At 38.2% G+C, this 27,625-nt stretch overlaps 1 protein-coding gene across 5 annotated transcripts; it reads left to right on the top strand.

Annotated features, from left to right (window-relative positions):
* The first annotated feature begins 1,023 nt into the window (after positions 1 to 1,023).
* On the top strand, positions 1,024 to 26,383 carry trdmt1 (tRNA aspartic acid methyltransferase 1). 5 transcript variants are annotated; one of them, XM_088001196.1, is made up of 13 exons: positions 1,024 to 1,227; positions 1,297 to 1,367; positions 7,306 to 7,415; positions 9,045 to 9,121; positions 10,053 to 10,124; positions 11,279 to 11,344; positions 14,282 to 14,351; positions 16,540 to 16,623; positions 16,784 to 16,861; positions 17,806 to 18,128; positions 23,084 to 23,141; positions 23,574 to 23,703; positions 24,710 to 26,383. In XM_088001196.1, exons 2-13 carry the CDS (start codon positions 1,352 to 1,354, stop codon positions 24,874 to 24,876), a joined length of 1,251 nt encoding a protein of 416 aa, XP_087857322.1. In that variant the 5' UTR covers positions 1,024 to 1,227; positions 1,297 to 1,351; the 3' UTR covers positions 24,877 to 26,383. The 5 variants fall into 5 exon arrangements, with proteins under 5 accessions (XP_087857322.1, XP_087857323.1, XP_087857321.1 ...); XM_088001197.1 differs by having other exon boundaries at positions 1,024 to 1,367; XM_088001195.1 differs by lacking the exons at positions 1,024 to 1,227; positions 1,297 to 1,367 and adding an exon at positions 4,328 to 4,392.
* Positions 26,384 to 27,625: the final 1,242 nt, after the last annotated feature.

Raw genomic sequence — 27,625 nt, 5'->3', positions numbered from 1 at the left:
TTCACTATTGCTACACTAGTTGTTTATTTTTTTAATCTTTTGATCCATCTGTAATATTTGTTGCATTTCTTTGTTTCTTAATATTTGATAGATCTATCTGCACAAATGTATTTTCCTGTCCATGCTGGTCTTAAGAGCTACATTACTGTCTGATTACAATTTTTGTTATGTACTTCAATGTTCTCACTGTTATCCCCAATCCAGTGAAAACATTTTTTTAGTTAATTTCTTCTTTCCCAACAATTTCTAACATTTTCTTAACTGGAAGGTTTTAATATACTGCTTGAAATTTATGCAGTAATTACCAATTAACTGTTGTCTTCTACATGCATTTCTTATGATTCTACTTGTAAAACATAATGGAGCTATTTTACCAACTCCACATTAGTCCCTCAACTAATACTTAACAGTTGAGTTTGAATAACATTTTATTTTTATTTATTTATTTACTTTACCAAGTTTTATCCTGTGAGCCATGTACCGCTCACTCATAATCTATAAACTTTATTTTTAATAACATAAAGTTACCTAATTTTTAAAGTTTAATCAGTAATACTTTTATAACAAATTTATATCAGTAATGATTTCCTGGTTAATGTCAAGTTGTCATAACAAAGACATTTTGAATAATGTCAACTTTGTATTAAAAGTGTCATAATTTACCAAATGACGCTTTATGACAACAGTCATAAATATTCATGAAGGCTTATTCATGTTCATGACAGGTGTTATGTCATGTTTATGACAGTGTCATGACAGTCTTATTCACCCCCCCTTCAAATAAAGTGTTACCAAGTATTATTATATACAAAATAATGCAAAGTTGGCACTTTTAATGGACTTTAAAAAGCAACTTTTAGGGCAATTTTGCAATAAAAATGTAATTATTTATCAAATGACACTTCATGACAACAGTCATAAATATTCATGAAGACTCCTTCATGTTCATAACTGGTGTTATGTCATGTTTATGACAGTGTAATGTCAGTCTTATGCACATGTAACCCAAGTGAAATGTTGAGTTCCATTTTCTGGTTCGCTACTATTGCCCTCCAAAATCTCGCGGTAGTTTGATTATATAACTGCAATTCTCGCGAGATTTACTAAGCAGCCAATCATTGTTGAGCGTTTGAGTCACATGTACCACCGTCAGCTCATTTGTTGGGTATATTAGCTGGAGCAAAAAGCATGGAGGGTTAGAACAAGTTTGGGAGAGCAGAGCTGCAGGTCGGTTAAGCGCAACATTCTGTTTTTCTTTAACCTTGTATGATGCTGATAAGATTGTACTAACTTTAGGAGTCTCCGATCGTAAGCTGAGGGATAAAGAAACACAAAACCGCTTGTATGCCTTATGAACTGCGGAATTGGTGAGTCATTTTATAAAGACTTGGTGTTAATTGATATCAATTCGGATGCTCTATTGCGACTCTGAACAAATAAACTGGAGAACAACGAGATGCCTTAAATATTAAAAGTATTTGCTTATCTTGATGATTTTTGCATTGTTGTTTGTATGGAGCATATTTACTGACTTTTTATGAATAAGATTTATTTAGAAAATTTGTACTTGGAAATGCATTGATTAGGATTATTAGTGCAATGAGTGCCGATCATATTTTTTTGTGTGCACACTGGAATGTTTGATTATATATATATTTGAGACTGGTCCTGCTTTCTTGTACAGGCCAGGTTCGATGGCGAGCTGAAGAATCAGGTCTAAGAGCCTAAAGGACTTCACCTGTGGTGTTGAGATTTGGTTTCCCCACCAGGCTGGTGGGAGGCTTCCTGCAGCCCATGAACAAAATCGTTCCCACTCTGATCTGACTTTTGTCAGCATATGAACTGTAACAGGCGCTCTAAACTCACCTGACCCTGTTGAACCGCCTCAGTTCAGGGGGGTTTTATGAACTGAATGGTGTGGCTTGTTACTGGAACTGTGGAACTGATTTGTTTTTTTTATTTTGTTAATTTAATTTGTTTTCTCTGTGTATTATTTCCTTTTATTTTAATATGGCCATTTAAATGTTTTTTTTTCTTTCTTATTGTATTGTAATGTAAATAATTAATCACTGTGAATACAAGGCACTCGCATCTGCAACTTCTAATCTGTCTACTCCTTCCTGAGCCGTATCTAGACTTCTAAGAACTAGCCCATTGACTTTGTTGGTCATGATCTATTTTTAATTATCTAGAAATATAGTATACTGGTTACACAGATATGCTACACACACCCCTTCAAATAAAGTGTTACCATTTTCAGTAGACTCAAAGTTAGCATCCCATGTCAACACTGCTAAACCGTTCATACCTTGTTACTGTTGTCCATAATTTGCTTCAGGTAATTTTTACAAGGTAACTTCTCATAAAAACTATTCCCAAAAACAATCAACCCTTTTAGACCCTTTTCCATAAAATGATAACTTTTTAACTTTAAGTTACCTCCCTTTGTAGTTTAAATTTGCAGTCGTCTTTTCTTCTCTGTACTCCATCCTTCCGTATTTTATTGATATCTTAAATAATTACTTCAACCTAGGTTTCATTTAATGGGACCTTAAATTTAATTTAATTTGTCTGGACTAATTCTTTGGCTGGCACATCCACAATTACTGCCATATATGCTAGAACTCACATCAATTAAACATTTATTTTTTGTTAATGGTGTATCTCCAGTGATTTATTTGATCTAAAAAGTCTTGTTGATGCATTAACTTTCCACTATGAATGTTGGTTAGGCAAGATACTGAACCAAACTTCACTATGGAATGTTTCCTGCTTTTCCCTGTTTCTGTCCTACAAAATGTTGATTGCTATTTAAATATCTTCCTCTATGCAATATTGGGAATATTTTTATTATTAATTAACATTCACATTCATCCTTATTCGATGGAATCTGGAGTTCTATTTTTTAGATTACATTGACTGTTTTTTTTTTTGTTGTTTTTTTGTCTACAACTTTGTTTCTCTCCATTTCCACATCTAAGCAAAAACCGTTCAAGTACAACTCAAAACCACATCTTTCTCGCTCTCTGCATTGGCCAGGGTACGCACACTCGTTGCCATTGCAACTGACAACAACGCCCCTAAAAACAAAATTCAAATATTTCCCACACAAAGAGCAGAACATTCAGTCTGTTGCAGAGGTATGGTTTTAGGCTTAATGTTTATTTTGCTATTACTAAGTGATTGCTGTGGTATGAGGAGAAAACTATAAATATATCGCTGCACTTGACTGTATGGCTGGTTCCATATGGTAAGCTCAGTGGTTCTTAACCTTTTTTGAGGTACCGAACCCACCAGTTTCATATGTGCATTCAATGAACCCTTCTGTAGTGATAAATAAAATATGATTTTTTCCGCCCCAAATTCAAGACATAGGGGTGACCCACTAAGTCTTCTTAAAAGGTAGAGTCTCTGAGAACAGTTCTTTAAAATATAGTCAGTGTTTTCAGCAAAGTTGAGCCGACTGTCCAGGAACGACCCAAGGTATTTAAAATTTGCCACAGTTTCAACAGGTTGGCCATCAAGAGAAACTGGAACCACTTTAAGGTCTTGTTTAGATCATTTAATTAGCTCTACATTCTTAAGAGAATGAAAAATTAATAATAAATGATAAAGACTGCGGTATTCTGATTTAGTAATGTAATTATATTAGTTGTGTTACCAACCCACGGCACTAGAGGCAGTAGCAACCCCGAAAAGATGCGACTAAGGAGCAGATTTAGAAGTACACCGAAAGTTACGGTGAGCTTTGTTGAAGTAATTAAAGACACAAGTTCAAATCCACGCTGAGTGGAGCTCCTCCAATCAGGGCTCCTCCGCAGCTCTGATTGGCTCAGCAATGTAACGTGATCCTCTGCAGCAAGTGATGGCAAAGCGGGGCGTCATCACGACTTATGTGTTTTATCAACCACTGATTACAGATTGCAATAAATCATCTAAAAACCAACCAAGTGTGTCTTTACCTCCGCGGCAGAGGCTCTGCCGAACCCCTGAGACCGACTCATCGAACCCAGGTTTAGAACCACTGGGCTAGCTCCATTTGGCTAGCTCGCTGTTATTGTCTCTTACTCTGCAGAGTTCTGACTCAACTGCAAAGTAAGAGGCACAGCCACAGCAAAGGCAAAAACTTGAACGGTTTTTGCCTTTGCTGTGGAGCATAGCACGAAACTATCTACATTTCCAAGTTTCATTGAGTTAACGGAATTATTCTACGGCGGCAGCGCGGCTATAGATGGCATGTATGTAACGGGTATTAGATATACAGATGAAATTCCTTCTAAAATATGTTTCACAGTTATCCTGTAATTGGTGTTTTTGGCGCCCCCTACTGGTTACCTATAAATTGGATGAGAAACCAAAAATTCCACACAGTCGGTTCAGCGCTCTGTTGTGGTAAGTCAACAAATCCGGTTCTCTTCTAAATGGTGTTGGAGGTTTGTTCAGGAGGGTGACTGGAATCTTTGTTGCATTGCACAGAGCCATAGGTTGACCAGTAGAGAGGTTTACTGCGCCATATGTGTTTTATCAACCACTGATTACAGATTGCTATAAATCATCTAAAAACCAACCAACCGGCCTCCGAGTGTGCATAACAGGACGGACGGGTAAAGATAGAGCTGTTACATGTACAATAATTGTCTTTTTGCCCTCCAGCGTTGTCCGCACGCGCAAAATTTCCTTATGTAAACAATAACATGCAGGTGATCTATATTTGTATATCTGATTATGATTAAGTCAGTGCCTCACCAGCTTTGCACCTCACCGCACGTCACTGCAGTTACATGCCTTGCACAAATTTCATACCAACAAAGAATGTGTTTCTTAACCATTTCATTGGTGAGGTACAGACAGGAGGAGCATGCTCTCATCGAGTGGCGCAATCCAAGGTGAGGCTCAGCTTCCTGCTGCCTCACCAGCTTCGCTTCCGAGCATTTAAATAGGAAAATGCGAAAATTCAGCGATAAAAAAAAAAATCAAAATTGGTTAAGCTAAATAAAAAAAAAACTTTACAGTACAAACCACAGGGTGAAAATAGCAATATAAATTATTTTATCATTATATTTTTCCATTATGCCTCCCCTGACCGCACGTCACTGGTAAAACCGGATCACTGACAGCTTTCCTTGGTTCCTTTTTTCATTAATCTTTAAAGAACATAGATATACGGAAATGAATCTGTCCATAAACTAGCCGAAACTCGTGCCCAGTAGATGGCGGTAATGCGCCTTTATTCTGGTTGCTAACCGCCACGATACATCAACAGAAGAAGACCCATCTCGAAAAGAAGCCATGGAAAGTCTGCGCGTGTTGGAGCTTTACAGTGGAATCGGTGGCATGCACTACGCGTTAAAGGGTAAATGCAAATTATTTGAGATGTTCATCAAACATGGCAGAGCTGGGATTGAAAATATTTTGTTCAATCACCCGTAAAAAGACAGTAGATGGGATAAAAGGCAGAGCCTGTTTTCATTTCCCTGTCTGCTTTCTCGCACATAACATGTGGTAAACACGGAGAAGGGACTTCTCTCTGTGGGAAGCTGTCATCCACGTCTGTACAGTGCACCTGATATATGCGGGATCTTTTCTCTCCATGTTTCCTCTTCAGAGTAGACTCTGGCTTCGGTGCTGATGTTAAATTTCTGTAAGTCTAGAAAATCTGTGTCCATTTGTACAAAACAAATAGTCCCAGCATAGCATTATATCACTGATGTAGTACAGACACCATTCAGCAACAATTAATAGTGTGTATGTGTGTATTTGCTAAAGGCATTTGCTACAAAGATGAATGCAGCACAGTGTTACATTAATCTTTACTGTAGCATTAATGTAGTCGTGTCTTACGGTTACAAGCTGGGAGACACTTTCCCAGTTTATAACATTTCACAAACTGCTGCTGAAACCTTCCTATAACCCAACCTCCCTTTACCCATAGCTTTTCTCTCACATCTCAGATGTTTGTCTTCCACTTCAGTCATGAACTTTTCTGTGTCTACAAATTTGTCTTCAACCCACAAGAGTGTTTGAGTGTGGTGGAAGGCATCCTGCCCTTTTCTGCTACCAAAGAAAACTCACTAATCGATCATCAGTAACTATAGACCTGTTGCCCTAACATCCCACATCATGAGATGGGAAGCTCAACTTGGCACAACTGAACAAGCAGACAGGGATACATCAGGACCCCGTGCAGTTTGGCCATTATCATACTATCAAAGATGACAACACTGTGAGGATCATGTTCTTTGATTTCTCTAGTGCATTTAACAATTAACCCTGATCTGCTCTGAGAGAAACTCCAGAAGACACAGGTGGAGGCCTCAACAACCACCTGGAACTATGACTACCTGACAAACAGTGAGACTGAAGGACTGTGTGTCTGGCCCGGTGCTCAGCAGCACAGAAGCACCACAGGACTTTTCACTCTCCACTTCAGACTTCCAGCACAAGTCTGACTTCTGTCATCTCCAGTAATACTCAGATGACTCTGCAGTTGTTGGGTGTATCAGAGATGGACAAGAAGCTGAGTACTGAGAGCTTCCACTTTGGTGTGGAACAATCATCTCATCTTGAATCTGAACAAAATAAAGGAGTTGACTGTAGATTTGGGGGGGAAAAAAAACGAAAAAAAAAAAAAGAACTTTGGGTTTAACTGAATATGGAAGAAGTCTAGAACTGGACAAAGAAGTTCCGTTCCATTCCAGAATTCCATTCCATTGACGTGATGGAACTCTGCAAGACTGCAGTACAAATCTGGGAACATTTGCAGACACAATTAATGCTTTCTTCCCTTTTTAATCCAGTTTTTTTTATTGCTTTGTTCCAGTTTTTTAGTACTTGTTTAAATGTTTGATATTGGAGTTTAGTGTTGTTATAGTGCAAGTCCTGTTATTTAAAATCATGTTTGACTAAAACCTGAAACACTTTTAAGAACTTCCTTGGAAAATATTTGAATTTTTTTTTTTTCACAAAAGAAAATGTGTTCCCCTAAGCAATCAAAACTATGTTCTAAATATTTTGTCATGTAATAATTGGCTCCCACAACTGTAATTAAGATGATGACGTTTATGAAAATTTTAAACTTGTCTTTTATTTCTGAAAAAGTGCAGTCATACTTAGGTATTATCACGCCATTGGCTGCAGTTTTATATATTTCATTCAACTGCTGCTTTTATGTTTTTTAAGTGTAACATTACTAAATTAGTTGAAGGGACAGTGATATTTGAAACTAAATTATATGGATGCAGAATAGAACAATCTGGATGTTTACATGATCTGTTTTTTTCTGTTTGTTTGTGTTTTCTTTATCAGAAAGTGGAATATCTGCTCAGGTGGTGGCTGCTGTTGACATCAACACCACGGCCAATAAAATCTACAGGCACAATTTTCCAGACACCCCCCTCTGGAACAAGACCATTGAGGTAAGTATTAATTGAGAACTGAGCTTGTCCACTGTAACGTCGTTTCTCATTTCTGATCTAATGGAGTGGTGCAGTAATTTTTGTTTGTTTGTGTTTTGTTTTCCCTTTCAGTGAGTGCATCTTTGTTTCTCATTTCTATTAGAAAATTTTACTTTAGTCTAAAAAACTAATAAATACCATCATTAGCAGTTTTCAAGTTCTTTTAAAATTGGTGTAGTGATTTTAGTAACTGAAGAAATCTCACCAAAACTCAAGATCAAACTTAATATTGAAAATGTTGGATAAGCACAACTACTGCAAATTACTGCAACCTAAACATGCAGGGCAGGGGGGGAGGGGTGAGGACTGGAATTGAGAAACACTGCTTTACTCTGTTCTTCCTCAGTCTTCCCTGGCCAGACTCTTTTCCATTTGCAGATCATGCGCACTTCCCTTCCAGTTTTTTGGAACCACCTGACGGGTGATAAAATATTCAGCAGGCTGCATTCATTGATAGATCAGTGAATTTATGTCATTGGATGAGCAAAGAAGGTACTTTCAAAAAAGAGCAAACAGCCTCAATCTTCATTTCACCATTATACTGAGAGTAGAGCAGAGTTGAGGTGCGTCGGGCTTCTGGTCAGGATGCCTCCTGAATGCCTCCTGGTGAGGCGCTCTGGGCACGTCCCACCGGGAGGAGGCCCTGAGGAAAACGGGGGAAGTCTGGGCCTCCCTTCTGAAGCTGCTACTCCTGTGACCCGACCCCAGATAAGTGTAAGAAGATGGATGGAGGAAAGTTTGAGAATTCTTTTGTAGATGGTCGTGGTTGTGAGTAGGAAAGAGCTCCTGTAGCAGTCTGTATTACAGAGAATTTGAAGAAGCCTCTGACTGAAGACACTCTTTTTTTTTTTTTTTTATTTGTCCCTACTTTTCTTGATTTTATGTAAAATCCTTCTTTGCCTCATCATCTCCAGATATTCCACAGTCCCCAGAACAGAACCAGAACAGAACCAGAACAGAACCAGCCTTATTTATCAGGTTGTTGAACCTTTTTAGGTCCCTGGCTCTGATGCTGCTGCCCCAACAGATGACGGCAGAAAAGATGAAGCTTATAGAAGATCTGCATCATCTTGCTTCAAAGCTTGAAGAACCTTAGCTTCCTCAAGAAGAACAGTCTGCTCCGTCATTACCCTGTAGACTGCTTACCTTTTTGTTTTGGCACTAACTAATGTCAACAACAAGATGATAAAATGTTCCTGTAGCCAAAGTATTGTAACTTTTGCCTGCAAGAATCAAATTCTAAAGCCGGTGTAGCTGAGGTGCTCTTCCCCTGATTGTTTTATCTATCTACTTTATTTCTTTATTTTGCCTAACTTATTTAATTTGTTAGGTAAATTATGTGTGTGTTTGTTGTGGTTTTATGTCAAGACTTGCCTCTGTCAAACACTTTATGTCACAGTTGGTTGGATGTAGAGTGACTCAAACTTGATTGATATATGGGGCAGGCTTATTATATCAATGCAGTCTGATTTGTTTTTTAACCTGACCAAACATATTTAGGTTGATACGTGTCAATAGATCTTTGGTTTAAATTGTGCATATTATGTTATGATTGAGCTCAGTTGAAATACTTTGCATGTTTGTTTTAAGGGTATACCACTTGATGACTTCAATAAATTATCTTTTGACATGATAATGATGAGCCCTCCTTGCCAGCCATTTACAAGGTATGATATTTTCTTTAATATTTTTGCAAACAAAGTTATAAAAGCTCAACAAGAGATAATGGGCAGTAGATTTGAGGCGCTTGTCCACCTGAGCACCTCTCAACGGTTGTGCCTTTGTCTGCTCCAGCCAGATTCACCTCCATTAGCAGATCCAGCTCAGGGCTGCATGACTCTTCTCTGTTTTCTGTACCTACTTCAGGGGTTGTATCAGCCGCACCAAGCCTTGTACTGCACAGAAGCAATTTTGGTTGACAGCTGATTGCATTTGTTGGTTGGCCTGTGATTTACGTCACTGAAAACTCCAAGCATTTCTCATAGCAGTTGAGAAATGGACTGACGGACATTCTGTCTGGTATCAGAGAGCTGCTCAGTCTGGAGGATCATTATGAGTTTAATCAGGAGCAGCGGCAGGAACACATGCAGTAACTTTAGCAGAGGACTGATGGTGAATTAGCAGGGTTGCTAGCAACTCATCTCTCTGAAGAATGGACAGCAATAAAGAAGAGAGAAATGGTGAAGCTCTGATCAGCTTCCTGACAGAGCCACATTTTTGCCCCCTGTGTGTGAAACGCCAAACTAGATAATATTAGCCTGGCGTGATGTGCATTTTATTTTTTTCTTTGGAATTTAAAAAAAATATATGTTTAGCGTGAAATTGGTTTGCACCTTTTGACTTCATTTCAAAAAGGGTTACATATCTTAAAAAATAAAGTGCAAGACAGAGTCTTTGGAACATAATGGTCTGCAGACGGAGTCGAACTAACCCACCCATCAACTGGTTAGTGAGTCTTGCCAGTGGAGAAGCGCCTTTAATCTGATCCTTATTCTATGTTACATTTACATTTGTCTCCCTCTTATGTTTTACTGATGAAGATAAGAAGGACATTTTGTCAACTTAACTGGTATTGTCCTTTGTTTCGTTCCATTCTAGGTTAGGACTTCAGGGTGACGTTGCAGACCCCAGATGTAAGAGCTTCCTCTTCATCCTTGAACTCCTTCCAAGGTATGAGGATGTCAAATACGCAGGATTTAGTCTCGAGTCAGCCTGACTGAATTAAAAAGTAATTTTTACTTAAAGCTGCAGTATGTGAAAGTATAACATGAGACAGATAATCTGTGGAAAACTTAAATTCCTCTGCCTCCTTCCTGTGGTTCGTGTTCCTCACACTCTGCCTCTTGCTCTCTGCTGCACCACAGAGTTTTAGCGACAGTAGAACCTGCCATGAAGGCCCAGGCTACAAAGATTAGCCACCAACTAAGACTTTTTTCCTGACTGACTGGTTGTTTCTGACTGGGAGCAGTGCATTTCTGCAGATGGCAGTAGTATCATTGGGAGAAGGTGGAGGAGCTTATTTTTTACATCTGTGTCATACCAAGGTATGAGGTACCAAGGTACCAAACTGTCACAACATAGTGACAGTTTTAACAAATATGTAAAGAACATTTTTATCAAATCAAAGGTACATAAAACAGCTTTAGAAGCTGCATTCTGAACTTAAAGCTAATATCTCCCTATATAAACATAAGTAGGGTTCCAAATAATTTAATATTATTAAAAAGTTCAGTATTTCCTATCACTCATTTCAGAAAGTGAAACTTGTATGATGTTAATCAGATTCATTCCACATAGAGGGATTTGAAGGACCTGATTTTCTTATCCATTCGTTTCCTGCCCTCACTGCCAAAGGTACCAAAAGCCGGTCCAAAAACCATGGTGTTCCTGTGTTTGATTGGCAGTCAAACTGACCTGACCTTTAACCCCATAGATAATATATGGAGTATCCATAAGACCCAACAAATTGCTTCATTCATGCAAAAGAAGCTTCAAACAAGTATTGTGTGAACTGAAATTAGTGTACCTTTAAGATCCCTCACATTTCTGTTGAAAATATCCTTTTTATTAATTTCTTTTGGAATATTCAAATTTTATGAGACCAGATCCAACAAAATTTTGTTTTGTCATTTGTTTCTAAACCATACCTATTAAAGTTATAAGCAATGAAGTCTAGACAATGTTTCATCAAGAGAGAAAGAGAGACAGACAGAGATGATGTGAACATTCAAACACTGTTCCCACATGATTATCCAGGACGTTGCAAGCAGGACTTGTCCAATTAGCAGAATTCTTTCAGTTTTCTTTTGCCAATATGATTTCAGGCTTTGCAAGCTGCCAACATATATCCTGCTGGAGAATGTCAAAGGTTTTGAGAGCTCCTCAGCCAGGTAATGATGAAGAATATCCGTCTATCCATTCCTCTCTTCTTCCTTCTCTCACTCATTCTCTCTCTCTCTTTCTATTGTGTGATTATGTGTAAGTGTCTGGTGCATGTGGAAAAAGTGACGGTGCTGCAGCTTTAAGAGCCTTTCACATCCACATGATAATAAAATACCAGTTGGCGTGGATTTTTCAGTTCAGGAGTGAGGTTTGGCTGTTGGGGAGCTTGTCAGGTGTGAAAATGTGAAGCCAGCGTCCAGGATGAATAATGTGGTGGTTATGTTTTTGGACTCGATTGACAAGGTGAACAGCGTAGTTGAGAGGGGAATTGTTATGAGAAGTACACAATCTACTGCTTTCCCCTTAATGAACCCTGCAAAAAAGATCATCCTTTCATCAGCAAAGATGTGTTGATGAAGGAATTGTCACGTCACGGTCAGATCGTGTCGGCTATGAAAACCCTCCCATCGCAGCCAATCAGCAAAGTGAGCTACATGAAAGTTAAGAGACAGCTGATAAGATGCTGTATTTTCTTTTTTCTATCGATCTTTTTTGTGTGATTATGAATAGTTTTAAAATCTCATCTTTAAACCTTAACGGTTCAAGGGCTGTGAAAAAAAGGGCTGTGTACTTTGAACTTTTAAAATCTAAATGCATTGATATAGCTTTTGCTCAAGAAACTCATAGCGATGTTGATAATGAGGCTGATTGGAAGAAAAAATGGGATGGAAATCTTGTTCCGAGTCCTGGAGTAGCTTTTCTTTTCTCAAGACATTTTCTTCCAGTCTCTATTGAAACTGAAGATGTTGTATCTGGAAGATTGTTAAAGGCTATTGTTAAGTATGAAAATATGAAGGTAATTTTTACTGAATGCATATGCTCCTGTGAATTCAAGTGAGCTTGTTTTTATTTTAGAAAACTTAGTAAATACACTAATAAATTGTGTGTCAACAGATTACGTAATTTTAGGAGGTGATTTTAATTGTCCAATAGATGATTTAGATAGGAATCATTTGGAGCCACATTTCCAGTTGAGGAGAAGATTGAAACATATTATTGAAAATTATGATTTAGTTGATGTGTGGCCTTCTATAAATGGAAAGATAAGGCAATATTCCTACGTTCATTGTAAAAAGAATTATATTTTGTTAGGAAGATTAGATAGGTTTTATTGTTTTGGGCATCACTTACAAATATTTAGATCATGTACTTTGTGTCCAGTGGGCTTTTCTGATCATTGTATGATCATAGGAAATGTGTTTATAAATACATTACGACCCAAAAGTGTATATTTGCACTTCAATACTGTTTTGTTGAATAATGGTTGGTTTAAAAAAATTTTCTTTTTTTGGATCGATGGAGATTTGTGAAATGTCAGGTTATCAGAAGATGACAAGAGACTCATGAAGGGAAGGTTTGATGGACTTCTATCACCTGATAAAACACATCTTTTCTTTAAGCTGTGTTTTAAGCAATGATTGAAAGACTTTGAATGTCCTGGACTTTTTTAGAGAAGGAGAAACATGAATGGACACTTTTGGATCCTGTGAATGGAAAGATAATATATATGAAATGTGTTAAGGCTTTGAACAAATTAAAATTAAAATATAAAAAAGATACTCCTTGGAGAGATTTTTTAAAAGTTGGTTTTGGGGTGAAACCTGGATGGGGGTTACTTTATAAGCCACCATTGACTAAAAATGTTGGTGATTTACAGTGGAGAATTTTGCATGGTATTACTGCAGTTTCCTTGAATCCTGTTGTTTTCGATAAATGTCCCTTTTGTTCATTAAGAGAAACTATCTTTCATTGCTTTGAACAATGTTTCAGAATAATGGATTTATTTACATTACTAAGAGATATTTATAAATCATTTGGAGAAAGTTTCACAGAACAGTCTTTTATTTTCGTTTTTTTAAATAATAAAAGAAGAAAATTGGACGGTTGTTTAATTTTTTTCTTGGTTAAGCAAAGCTTGCAATTTATCGGAGGAGAAATTTTAAAATTAATAATGAACAGAATACTGATTGTGTAAAGCTTTTTAAGAGTATGGTTAGAGCAAGAGTGATGTTAGAATATAAATATTTAAAAATGGATGAACTAAATATTTTTCAGAATATTTGGAATTATGAAGGTGTTTAATTTACTTTATATAATTCTGAACTTTCATTTATGAATGTGTCCAGCTAGCAGTCTTCTGTTCCATGTTTCCCTCATTTGTGAACAAGACTCTGAGATACTTAAGATGTCCACTGGTGACAGGGGGGCAGCTTTAGTAGTGAGTGGAGGAAGATGTCCACTTGGAGCAGGACATCTTCCCCGACCCAGAGAAGGCACTCCAGCTTTTTCTGGCTTCAGACCACATGGCCTTGGATTTTGAGGCGCTGATCCTCATCCTGGTTACTTCACACTTGGCTGCGAACCACTCGACCGAAAGCTGTAGATCACGACCTGATGACTTCAGTGGGACCACATCATCTGCAAGGAGTAGAGACACGATCCTAACGGATCCCCTCAACACCATTGCTGTGCACAGAAATTCTGTCCATAAAAATGATGAACAGAATCGGTGACAAAGGGCAATAATTATATCATAAAACCACAGTATGTTTATGTTGAGTCTGTGAATATCTTCTTAAACCAGCAGTTCAGGTCATCAGAATAGAAATGCATCCCAGCTATTGAATCATGTTTCCAACTCTAGAATTATAAGAGTGCTGGCTGAGTTGTATGAACTCCAGCTAAGTAACCAGTTAAGAACTGGAGACTGTTTCAATGGAAAAACACTAAGACTTGATGTTTGCTAGGACTGAGTCACTACATGAAAGATGAGTTCTTTTAGTTTGACCTTTTATCTCTGTTGCAGTGAGCAATGAAACAAAAGTCAATTCTTAAACACTGTGTGTGCATTGAATGTGTTTTAACTCTGTGATTCTGTTCTTTAGGGACTATTTGATAAAAACCCTGAGTGGCTGTGGCTACACTTACCAGGAATGCATGATCTCCCCGACAAATGTAAGAACTACAGATGACTATTTTATGTAAAAATTACAATATAATAATCAAGTATTCATAAGAGAAAGATGCGAGACACCAGACCCTCAAATTGCCGCATTCATGCAAAAGAAGCTTCAAACAAGTATTGCGTGAACTGAAATTAGTGTACCTCTAAGATGCCTCACATTTCTGTAGAAAATATCCTTTTTTATTAATTTCTTTTGGAGTATTCAAATTTTATGATATCACACCCAACAAAATTTTGTTTTTTCATTTGTTTCTAAACCATACCTATTAAAGTTAACATATTTCAGCAAATATGTTAACTTTTTAGACAAACTTAGAATCTTTCAAGACATCTAACCAATACATCTGAATTTTAGGGCAGAACCAAACACAATGAATTCATGTACCCAGCACTGACTTGCATTCAAGACAGTTAGAGGTTTGAGGGTTCATTTTATGTCTCCTCCTAGGAGGAATTTGCAGTCTGTGAATGACTTTGGACTGTAAAAGCCTGGCATGATTCCAGATGGCATGTCCTCCTCAATAACCACACCCAATTTAGTTGCCATATTTGAGCTGTCACTGTAACACAAGTCTGCACATTATAAAAGCATCTAATCACCTTCTTACCTGGACACTTAAACAGTAACTTCTCTTTTGGAGATAAGGTGGCATCAGAAGGAAATGTAGTTTTTTTTAAAGATATAAAATCTTGATCTTAGAGGTATGTAAAACGGTGGCTACTGGGGAGGTCATATTTAATCTGGATGAACTCAGATGAAGGAGGATCCCACAAATAAGTACTTCATCGTGGCATGTCCAAATATTATAGCCTGTATCTGTCATACCTGGTTCAAATTAAACGTTTCCTTGTGCTGGGGAGTCAGTGAGGATCTACCCTGTAGCTTTCACACTGCAGACCAAGCTTTAACAGTATTATCAACAATTGTATTGTTAAGGGAAGACTGCACCGTCTCTGTAAATCTTTCTTTATTGCATCTAATAAGGATGTGTAATTAGCCTTTAACATCTAATGAAATCTGGGCTTGACATCTCACGTTGAGAAAAGCTGGCATCCAATGTTCAAACATTTCAAAGCATTTTTGCCTTACTGCGTCTTCTGGGATATTGAATATACACACATTCTTCCCCTGTTTTCCAAATTGTGACTGTGGTCTGCGAGGGTCTTGACTTTCTCTTCCAGGGCTCGTACTTTAGCATTGAGGGGCTTATTAACCTCTTCTAGCTGTAGCACCCTGCTTTCAGCTTCCTCTTAAGACCGGTTGTATGCGATGTGACCGTCTTTGCCAGGGGTTCCAGCTTCTCACTGACTTTCATCATGACCCTGTCATTACCTCCAGAGCTTTAGCAAGTTCTGGTTCCAGCTCAAGTTCAGACAAGCTACTGCTGTTATTGTCATTTTGTTCACTGTGTTGAGCAAAGCCTGTTACTGAAGCACTGACCTGTTGGTTCAGCTTCATGGTTTTGTGTTTAGAGTTTGACATTGTTTTGTGTAGTTTAGTCCAGAAGCATTTCAAAGTCATAATATGGTGTCAGCAATTGCTAGAATGAGAAAAAGTCCAGATAAAATGTTACGAAATGGTGGTCAAGAAGTCCGTAGTCCACGAACAGAGTGAACTGAATAGTCTGATAGTCTCACTCTTCCAGTTGGTCATGGCAGATGTCCTCTTGTACTGAGCCAGGTTCTGGTTCTATTGGAGGTTTCTTCCTGCTAAAGAGGAGTTTTTCCTCTCCACTGTCACTATACACTACATGCATGTTCGGTATGAGGGATTGCTGTAAAGTCAATGCACAACGCCATTGATTGTCACTACATGCTCATGCAGGAGGAGCGAATGCTGGAAGTCAATGACACGATGCAGTCTGCTGGGTTTCTTTAGATAGAAACTTCTTAAGGTACTTTGAATAATTAATTGAGCGTACTATATTGCTTGATGAGTTGGATCAATTTGAATTGATGCAAGTTATCAAGTTATGTATGTATGATTGAATTAAAATTATTTTTTTATAAAGTGCCATGAGATGACACTTGTGAATCGATCCAATATAAATAAATTGAATGTCTTTAAACGTGTTTTGCGGTTGGTGGATCTGATTACTACCAACTTTGTTGATGGAATGACTTGCAACAAAGTCATTCCAACAAATCTTTATTGTTGTTATTGTATTCCTTTTGTAGGTGGGGGTTCCAAATTCACGACTGCGTTATTTCCTGGTTGCTAAAATGTCTGCAGAAAATTCAAGTATCCAGACAAGTGATAAGGTAATATTTGTTGGTGTTTTAAAACAGATAAAGGGTTGTAATGTCAGCTTCCTGTTTGATGACGAATGATTGGCAAGGATTTCCTCTAGGCTTTTTAATATGTCATGTGTGATTATCGAGCGTTTGCAGATACGGTTTCAGTCTTCTATATCATACACAGGGAGAAGCTGGAGGAGTCACCCAGTGGTCCTCAGTTTCTTCTCCAAGTGAGATGATGTCATCAAACTACCACACCAATGTGTGTAACAATGCTCCCTATTGATGCACAACAAATGTGGTGCAGATTGGATGATGTATCAGGGAGCTATAGCTGTCGGAATAATGTAGAGAGCGCATTGGAGTCAAATTCCAACATTGGTCTACTGACCTGTTTAGAGATCATCAAAAGTCACTTATATCGAGTACAATGTAAATTGGACGATGTGATTTAGAGCCAGTTGTATGCAAACAGGGCTAAGGCGGTATCACCAATTGATGCACAGAGTGTGATGCAGCTGGAAACTTGTGTGTGGAAGTTATTTTATCCTATGTTTTATGACAACTGGTCAGATTTTGATGCAGTCATGAGCTTTTGATAACGTTTGATCTGCAAAAGTGAAGATCAAAATATAATAAATAATAAATTCATTATTATATAAAACAGAATTATAACTCACAAATTTAGAGACCTGATTGCTGTGGGTACAAAAGAGTCTGTTGCTTTTAATCCCAGGAAGCCTAAATCTGCAGTTTTAGGCTTCCTGGTATTAAAAGTTTTGTGGTATTACACCAAGTGGGAACAACAGCAACTTGGCTAACAAACCCTGCCTCTCTGTCTGACAATCCAGTGAATGAGTCTGGCTTTGGGACTTGCTAGGAGAGCAGCACCTACCGGACTGCACTGTGTTGAATGAAGTTTGGTGGAGGGAAGGCTCAGCCTTTCACCCAATTGAAAGAAACTTTTTAATGTTTCACCATACCAAAACATTTTTGGACAATTTCATGTTCCCAATTTTGGAAACATATTTAAGCTGTTACTTAGAATTTGGCTTCATGTTTATTTGTGTTGACTATAGTGATGTCATGTTTCACAGTATTTAAACTTTTTGTTTGAAAAGGTGTAATATTTTCTTCGTAAAATCCATTTGTTTTGTAATTTTATGGATGCATGCATGGAATATTTAACAAAATTTCTCATTCTAGGGTTGTTCCTTTTCCCATGTGACAGACAGTGGGTTTCATGAACGGTCCTCTGTCTTGAGATATAAATGTCAGAATATTGACCAGCCACCAGAAGACAACCCCAATGTTCATGTCCTGTATAAACGTGAGACTCAAATGGATTCTCAAAAGAAGACTAATCAGAACAAAGACCTGTCTGTTCAACAAATACAAGACTACTTGGAACCTCAGATGAATATAGACATGGAACTTTATCTCCTTAAACCTAAAGCCCTGTTGCGGTATGGCTCAATTTTGGATATTGTTCAGCCCCACAGCCGGAGGTCTGTCTGCTTCACTAAAGGGTAAGTTTAATAACTGTCTAAACATAGTTTGATACATTTCAACATTTTAAAGTTTCAATCACTATTTATTTCTTCGTCCGTATCTTTTTCCAATAAAAACCTGCTTACAAATTGCGAAAGTTATTATATATTGATATATAAAACATGTTAAAAACATAGTCTTGGTAGAAGAATGGACCGGTTCCGTTCAAAAACAACCAATCAGAACCAGGAGCAGAGTCTTAGTACTGTCAATTACACTCATGTAGTCACTGCTAAATGGTGCAGAAACAATTTTCCATTACAGGAAACCCGTTTATTTGCTGTCGTTGGTGTACATGCTAACTAGAGCAGTGTTTCTTAACCCTGGTCCTCTCCGCCCCCCTGCTCTGCATGTTTTAGATGAGCCTCTATTCCAGAACAGCTTATTCAAATGACTGCATGACCATCAAGTACTGCAGAAGTCTGTTAATCACCCAGAGATACAATTCAGGCGTGTAGCAGAAGGGAAACACCTAAAACATGCAGGACAGGGAGGAGGGGGGGAGGACCAGGGTTGAGAAACACTGGGCTAGACAGATCATTCACAACAGGCTCTGCTCTCTGCAGCGCAGCACAGAGCAGGAGGATGAGTGGTGCCACTGTAACTGACCCGAGTCCTGGCTCTGACTGGTTGTTTCTAGTTAGCACTGGGACAACTGGGAGGAGCTCAGCTTTTTCACAGATGATCTGTCTCGTACTGCCATTTGTTCGACATGGTGACAACAAATATGTAAAAAAAAAAAAGTTTTGTCAAACTTGCATACTGCAGTTTTAATGTTAGTGACACTGCTATCTACAAAATGGTAATTGAATAAAAATATTTAACTAAATGAGTGATTGCATAAATACTACTGCTGTCAAATGATTAAAAAAAAGTAATCAGACTGATCCCACTCACTATGCCTAACTTTGCAAGCTTGAAATATAAACATGAAAGCAGTTGTGCTTCTTGCAGAAATATTCCACTGGGTAAGCCCCTCCTCCTGCTGTACCCCTACCAATTCAAACGCAAGAAAATATCCATTTTCTTTTAGGGTTGTTTTTTTTTTTTTTTTTAGCAGAAAGCAGGTAATGTAAGCTTCCTTCCAGTACAGCAACTAAGGGAACTGATTGTCCTCCAGGATCTCCCAAAGTTTTACTGCTTTACCTGCTGTGAAAGCATCCTCACAACATCATGCTGCCACCACCATGCTTCACAGTGGTGTAATCCAGGTGTAAATTTTAACTTTCATTCTCTGGGCTTTCCACTCTCTATCCCCTTTTATCCATCAAATCTCACAATAGTTCTAATGTTGCGTATTTGTCCCCCACCTCAGTTGCGAAAAACGTTCGATTTTGAAATTTTCCATTCGCATACCTTAAAGGTGAGCCCTCTCCTAAGTTTAGTGTACATAGAACTGTAAAGAAATCTGCCCCAGTTAATTATATAGTAGGCTGCCCCAGTCATTGTTGACTCATGGTTGCTTAAAGCTTTACAAAACCAACTGATTTTAGTGACATTGTCGGTGTAAAATATTGAATAAAATGTTATGCTACGTGACTGGGATCAACTTTACTCAAATCAAAATCAAATCAAATTTTATTTGTATTGCACATTTCAGCAGGAAGGCATTTCAAAGTGCTTTACATACCGTATTTTCCGCACTATAAGGCGCACCTAAAAACCTTCAATTTCCTCAAAAGCCGACAGTGCGCCTTATAATCCGGTGCGCCTTATATATGGACCAATATTGAGCCACAACAGGTCCAGCAACGGACCTTACCACAGGGGCCGCGTTTCATTGGCTAATGCCCATTTTAGGTCACAGTGCAGCTACCACGTGCGTGACCGTCTCACAAACACAAGCTACAGTAGTAAACATATGCTAATGTACATTGTGGACCATCAAAACCATGAATGCCGACTTACCCAGCCTTGCAAGAACAATAGGCATCAGTGATCTTGTCCACAGCTATATTTATGCTGAGGGTGTGAGGATCTGCTGTTTTCCTCATCTATCGGTAGCTTTTAGCTGTGACGCGGAGGCATCCAGTGGCTCAAACACCTTGATGTTGTCCAAAAAAGATGACATGAACTTGTTGGTTCCCCTGTCCATTGCCGTGGCTGATATGTTGTGAAAATCCGGCAGAAATGCTACGCTAATTAACTCAGATCGAAATGAAAGACGTCATGTTTACACAGACATGCAGTAGGCTGCTTACGTAGTTGGTCCACTACGGTAAGCAGCCGCCAACTTCTTTTTCCCCCGTAGAAGAAGTAGTGCGCGGTGCATGCTGGGATAGTTGTCAGAACACTGGTTTGTTAATAAAGTTTGATAATACATTTAAAGGGGGGGAGGGGCAGGGGAAGAGAGACAGAGACTGCAGCGGCAGCTTGTCGGTTGGTCTGTGTTACCCAGAAAGCAGTTGGGCATAATATCGCAACACCAACACCGTGAGTGAAACAACGACTGGGCCAGCCTACTATATAAAGTACTCGGGGACCATTTCTTTATTAATGTGGATGTGTAATAATAGAGTATGAAGCGTCTATTCTATGCGCCTTATAATGCGGTGCGCCTAATGTATGAAAAAAGTCCTAAAATAGGCCATTCATTGAAGGTGCGCCTTATAATCCGGTGCGCCTTATAGTGCGGAAAATACGGTAATTAAAAACAGAAACACAGAATCATGTTACATTGAATAAACATTAAGAAAGAGAAAGAGATAAATAATAACAATAATAATAATAATAAATTAAAGCTGCAAGAAGCCTCGAGCGGCCCTCGCAGCAAAGTGCCACTCCAGCCTATAGCCACCGCAGGGGTTCCAGCACCGCTGCCTGCCTGCCACTGCGGTCTGTAGTCAGACATAGGAAGTGTTATGCAGCTGTGACCTTCTATGAGGAAGTTATCGCATCTTGATGTTTTATGGCGAACAGTCAAAGTTTGGCACTTAAACACGCCCACATGCTTTGATGTACAAAAAAAATCCTGTGATAACTTTTGACCTTCAATGTCTCAAGAGTGTGCTGAGTGAGTTTGAAGTCTGTATCTCAAAAGTTGTAGGAGGAGTTTGATCAGATGTGACGTCTATGAAAAACAGGAAATGGCGGGTTTTGATCCAAAATGGCCGACTTCCTGTTGGGTTTGCACCATGGCTCCAAGAGACTTTTTTGTAGGTCCTGACATGATACACATGTGTACCTAGTTTCATATTTCTAGGTTAAAGCATGGCTTGGGGCTGATCATTTAAAATATTCTAGGGGGCGCTGTGGAGGAATTAGGGCACGCCCAATTGTAATGGATTCCTGTTTGGGGATGGATAAGGATGCATCCTAGTGAGTTTGATGCAGCTTGGCTGGAAAATGTAGAATTAGAGCCAAACGTATGCAATGACGTTACAGGTCACTTTGCCACGCCCTCTGTTGAAAACTCTTGGCACTTTAAACCAAGTGAGACCAACTTATCTGTCATCCAACACAGAATCATCTTGATTAGGTCAAAAGAGCCAGAGATGGATCTTTCCAAAGAAAAAAAAGCCACTTCCTGTTCTGAGGGGGCGGGGCTTAGATGACGTCAGACTATGACGATATGTCTTCCAGTTGCTGTGTTAAATGTTCATTATAATTCAAAGTTTACTGATCTTTCAGATTGTGTTCTTGCATTATTATTTTGCCATTAACATTTTATTACTTAAAAATGGTCTCAAAACAACAATAACATTGTTTTATCAAAAATCAAAATTTGTTATTGTGACAGGCCTACGTACATATAATATATAGTATAGTTAATTTATTACCATGGATGGCATAGTTACTTTGAAGAGTAATTTGATTACTCTATGAAAAATCCATCAGCTAGATCAGTGTTTCCCAACCCTGGTCCTCAGGGCTCACTGACCTGCATGTTTTAGATGTTCCCCTGCTTCAACCCACCCCATGCAGATGATTGCAATTAAGCAAAACCCTGTTAATCAGCCAACAATTGAAATCATGTGTGCTGAAGCAGGGGAACATCTAAAACATGCAGGTCAGTGAGCCCTGAGGACCAGGGTTGGGAAACACTGAGCTAGAAAATGTGCATCTCTTTTCCCTCCATCGTTTATGTTTGTCTCGCTGGTGTTACACATGAAATGTATCTCCCAAGGAAAAAGAGGAAAGCAACAGTATGTGTTTTCTAAAGAAAAATTACAAATACGTGATTTGTATACGTAACTTTAATGTGATTATTGGATTGTAAATAGTAACACAATAGATTACTCATTACAAGGGGTCAGATTAGAGTAACGTGTTGATGACACCATTGTTTGATATTTCTGCTCAAGCGATTTACGGATCTGTCAGGTTTCCGATCTGTGTCCCCCCCAATGATAAACTTGTTCCTACGCCCTTTATTGCAGCATATTATATTTTTACAAATGTGCTACAGTGGGGATGGTATGTTTATGGTGATATGCAGTGTTTCAGATCCATCTAATAGTGTTTTCTCTGATGGTCAAAAAGCTCAATTTTGTTCTCAAACAGACCAAATACTTTCTTCCTGTATTTATGCAATTGCTTATTTCACGTTAATATTTTTGTTTAATAGTCATAGTTTTGTAGAAATCATCTCATGAAGGAAATTTTATGACTGGGCTCAGCAGCGTGTACTCAGTGGAATTCATGGCAGTGACCGATGATTTGAAGAGGAGTCCCAATACTTTTGACAATTTAGCATATACGCAAACTCAGATGTGCAATTAAAAAGAAATTAAAGACTGTCAAATTCATGAAGGCAAAACAAATAATTTGTTGCTCCTCTTTCATAAAGATGTGGTAACAAACCAAGTTTTCATTTAGCTAAATTTCTGTGTTTGATTTGGCTTTTATTTTTACTTGCTCATAAAAACAGCTATTAATATGTATAGAATTTTTTACATGCAAGATGAATTATTTTGTGATATTTTTTGCGTAGTTATGGAAGGTATGTGGAAGGAACTGGATCAGTTCTACAGTGCTGCATGGAAAATGAGGTATGTAGTTTTTACTTTCAGCCACAGTGTAAATGTTTTTGGTATAGATAAGTCTTAAAGCTCATGGTGTTTGTTAAAGTAGCTTTTCTAGAAACTCATTCCACTATTACCTCCTTAGACTTCTTTATTCTTGGGTTCGGTGATGGTGTAAGGGTAAATCGCATGACCGATATACAGAGGTGTCATTCATCGACACGGCCCGATGACCGCATGTTTTCTCCTGACGTCCAGGTCGCATTCATCTGACCTGAACGTCACTGATTCTCGACAAGTGTCATTATTCTGTATCCTTGGCTTCTAACATTTGCCTTCTGGATTAGTTCCAGTTAATTGAGCTGAGTTCTAATGTAATTGGAGCTATCACTTGGACAATCACACAACGTATACACCTGTATGTCATCAAAGTGAAATTTCTCTTTGTGTGCTTTGCAGATTAGTAGTGTGTTTACCAATCTGGACCAGTTGACTGAAGAGGAGAAGCTCCAGAAAATGTTAAAATTAAATCTACGTTATTTTACTCCGAGAGAAGTAGCCAACCTGATGGGCTTCCCTCAGAGTTTCTGTAAGTCAAAAATGTCAGGATTTTGTTTTCCACATGATCTGCCTGTGTTAAAATTTTTATATTTTCCATTTCACACATCTCCGCACATTTCAGTTCACTCAGTTTTAAATTATTTCTAGCCCATTATTTTCATATAGAAATAGTGTGGCAACTTTATGCCTCAGGCATCATCATGATAACCCTGAAAAGCCTCCTACATAAACAGTTGCTAAAGTTTCAATCTGTATTTGTATTTGCTGTGTGTACACCTCAAAGCTTGAGTGTTGGATTCATATATGCATCAACTGGCTCCTCTCAACGTGAAGGAGCAGCGACTCCCAGATGACCAAGCTTCTCACCCTATCTCTAAGAGAGAGCCCAGACACGCTACAGAGAAAACTATTTTTGGCTGCTTGATCGACTCGTTTATTGAGAACTTTACCTTTTCACTCAGTTCTCTCTTCACCATGACAGACCGGTACAACCCCCTCTTCACTGCAGAGACTGCTTATCGATATCCCTCTACATTTTTCCTCGCATTTGTGAACAAGATCCCAAAAAAAGTACCTCTTTCCCCAACCCAGAGAAGACACTCCTTTTTATGCTCAGAATTGTGGCCTCTGATTTAGAGGCACCGATCCTTATCCTGGCTGCTTCACACTATGCTGCAAACTGCCTCCAGAGTGTCACGCGTGGCTATGCCGTGATGTCTGACTTTGCCCCACACAGCCACAATAATGCTGTAAAACAAGGATGATATGATGGGATCCATACAGAGTAGTTATATGAAAAATAGAAGTAGCACATATTTCCGATCACTGTGCCATCAATTTAAAACTAAGTCTGAACACCAGTCAGAGGCTAAATGTGAGCTTGCGAAGTAAAAAATTATTTATATTTTAGTTGTGTAAAGTGAACTTTGTAACTGCTTAAAATTGCAATGCTTTCTTTATCAAGCTAATATGTTTGTTTTCTATTGTTTACCTGTTATATTGTTTGACAAAATTATTCTTTAATTTCTCTGCAGCTTTTCCAGAGGATATCTCAATCATCCAGCAGTACAGAGTTCTGGGAAACAGTCTCAATGTTTTGGTTGTGGCCAGACTTCTACAACTGATGTCATCTGAGCATTTTGGACATTCTGAAGGAGAAAAGCAGTTCTCAGTCTTGGGAAATGAGTATCAGTGTTCTTAATTCTGTCACTGTGGATGAAGAGTTATGGTTATAAATGTTGATCAAACATCATGAAGTAGAATTTATTTACAGAGCGCACGCAATTTTATGGCATCAGCAAAGTACTATTAACAAAACTCCTACTTATTTTATTCGTATATACTGTTGTCACACAGCTTTTTATCATTCTGTTTGCAATACAAATGTATTTTTAACTGATGCAAGCAAAGAAAATCTCTCAATCCAGATGAGCAGAAGACACTGAAATTGTCATGCTATGCCATCACATTGTTATACCATAAATATTTTCTGCATTGCAAGACAGCAAAACTTAGCTATATTTTCTTTGCTACCCTTTCCTATTTATAATGAATCATTAACCTTTTCATTTCATGCTAAAGTTAAATAACTATAGGGTCAGGTTAATCTTACCTGATATGGGTAGATGCTGCTGCATTGTAGTTTATTCAACTACATAAAGCAGTAGTGGATATGTGGCTGTTATGTCAGTGTGTCTTAAAATCTGCTTTCCAAGTTGGCTGTTTTACTTTCACATGTTTTCTCTTTTATGTACAAATCCTTATAAAAGTATGTTTTTCCTGAATTTGTTCCATATTTTGTAATTGTCAACCAAAAACATCAGTGTATTGTTTTGTATGCACACAGTGCTTTAATGCCTGTGTCATATTTTGTGTCATATTTGCATAGCAATTTAACATCTGTGAAATCTGCATATGTATTCTTCTTCCTTCATTCTGATTTCTTTAAGTAAAACGATTAGAAATGTTTTTCTAATGTTTTAATGTTTCTATTGAGAATTAGCCCTCTGAGAATCGGTTTTATTGGTTAAGTTTGTTTGCACAATGAATTTGATGTTTTCACATGCTCAGACATTAATGTAGCTAAAATAAAGACAAAAGACGATATTCATATAGGAAGACCAAAATAAGGATATTGTGTAAAAATGCAATAATTATTGCCAATCATCTCATTTCATTTCATTTCATCTCAGAAAGCTAAACTCATTCAGCATCTCAGAAAATTTTAATATTGTGAAAAATCACATTACGGTAATTGAAACTCATGGTGTCACACCCTAATCAACTAATTAACTCAGAACACCTGCAAAGGTTTCCTGAGCCTTTGAATTTTCTCCTTCTGCCTCAGTCGCCTACCAATCATGACAGACTGCTGACTTTAAAGGAGACAGTCATCGACACCCTTCACTTGTGATGGCAATGAACCTTTCCAGCCCTTTGACCAAAGGTTTACTCCATGCTTCATTCATTACTCTATTGATACCTGCTGATGAAACTGGGACAGCTTCACTCAAATAACTCATACTTCAAAAAATTACTATTTGCAATATTGTCACAAAGTTTTTGTCAAACCCATTATTCACAGTTAAATCCTATTTAATTGTAAGCTTTTTTTTGTTATTGAAATGATTTGTACCCAAACTCATCCTGTTTATGTTGACTGCCAGCTGTGGTGTTTTTATGTCATAAAGATTCAACCATAAAGACAATTGTTTTAGTGTCCTGGGAGTGCAGTGCATTTTGGGAGAGACAGCATTCTTTATGTTTTGATTTGCTTCCTGAAAAATTCTTCTAAAATCTCTTCTTCTCAGATTTCAAGTTGGCTCTTATCCTTTATATTTGTCTAGATTTTTTAATTTTTGTCTTCCAACAGCTTTAAGTCTGTCTCTGTTGTGTGAAACTGAAGCATCTTTCCTGATCAAAGTACAAATAATAGTGGAAATTTCCAGAGGTTGAGCATTTGCCGGGGATTATTTTTATGTCTGATCAATGGATTATAATGTTGGGATTGCAATTCCAGCTCAACAGGACCAATCATTTCCTAGACAGTAAGGTGATATTTAATCTAATAATTTAGATTATTCCATTTTAGATAATGATTAGTTTTGTTTTCCTACTGTGTGTAAATGGTTTGACCAAATTGCTATGCAAGTTAGCCTCAGATGTCTTTGGGTCAGGTCAGTTCTACAAGTTAAGCTGTCTATCCTTTGGTTGCTGAGTTAATACACTGAACAAAAATATAAATGCAACACTTTTGTTTTTGCTCCTATTTCTATTAGCTGAACTCAATGATTGAAAACATTTTCTATATACAAAACATAATTTATTTAAAATATTGTTCACAAATCTAAGTCTGATAGCACATCTCCTTTGCATAAATAATCCATCCCACCTCACAGGTGTGGCATGTCCAGATGCTGATTCTACATCATGATTATTGCCCATGTAGGCTGGTTATAGTAAAAGCCACCATGAAATGTGCTGTTTTATCACAGTCATAACTTTTGAAAGAGCGTGCATTGACTGCTGGGATGTTGACCAGAGCTAGGGGAGAGAGTTGTGATTGGCTTGTTACTCCATTCACTATTGACAAAATGACATTGTTTATGACTTAAAAATAGAAACTTTAACTGCCCGAGTTTAGGTGGGTTTTCTGTTTTGAGATGATTCCATCTGCTACAGAAAATACCCATCCTCACAGAGCGTGGATGAAGCAACAAAAGCATCAGCAGGTTTATCCATCCATCCATTTTCTTCCACCTCACCCTGGGTCGGGTCGCAGGGGCAGCAGCTTCAGAAGGGAGGCCCAGACTTCCCTCTCCTCAGCCACTTCTTCCAGCTCCTCCGGGGGAATCCCAATGCGTTCCCAGGCCAGCCGAGAGACATTGTCCCTCCAGCGTGTCCTGGGTCTTCCTCGGGGCCTCCTCCCGGTGGGACGTGCCCGGAACACC

The sequence above is a fragment of the Poecilia mexicana genome, unplaced genomic scaffold, assembly GCF_051168715.1.
Source record: "Poecilia mexicana isolate PSO_F unplaced genomic scaffold, ASM5116871v1 scaffold_20, whole genome shotgun sequence".
Classification (NCBI taxonomy): domain Eukaryota; kingdom Metazoa; phylum Chordata; class Actinopteri; order Cyprinodontiformes; family Poeciliidae; genus Poecilia; species Poecilia mexicana.
This window is presented reverse-complemented; position numbering and strand designations above follow the sequence as displayed.

What these genes read in the sequence shown, in the direction of transcription:
- trdmt1 (XM_088001193.1), top strand. Translation starts at nt 5,290, where the DNA reads ATGGAAAGTCTGCGCGTGTTGGAGCTTTACAGTGGAATCGGTGGCATG. An exon ending in TTTGAGAGCTCCTCAGCCAG is followed by an intron (nt 11,345 to 14,281) that starts GTAATGATGAAG and finishes TCTGTTCTTTAG; the next exon opens with GGACTATTTGATAAAAACCC. An exon ending in TCTGTCTGCTTCACTAAAGG is followed by an intron (nt 18,129 to 23,083) that starts GTAAGTTTAATA and finishes TTTTTTGCGTAG; the next exon opens with TTATGGAAGGTATGTGGAAG.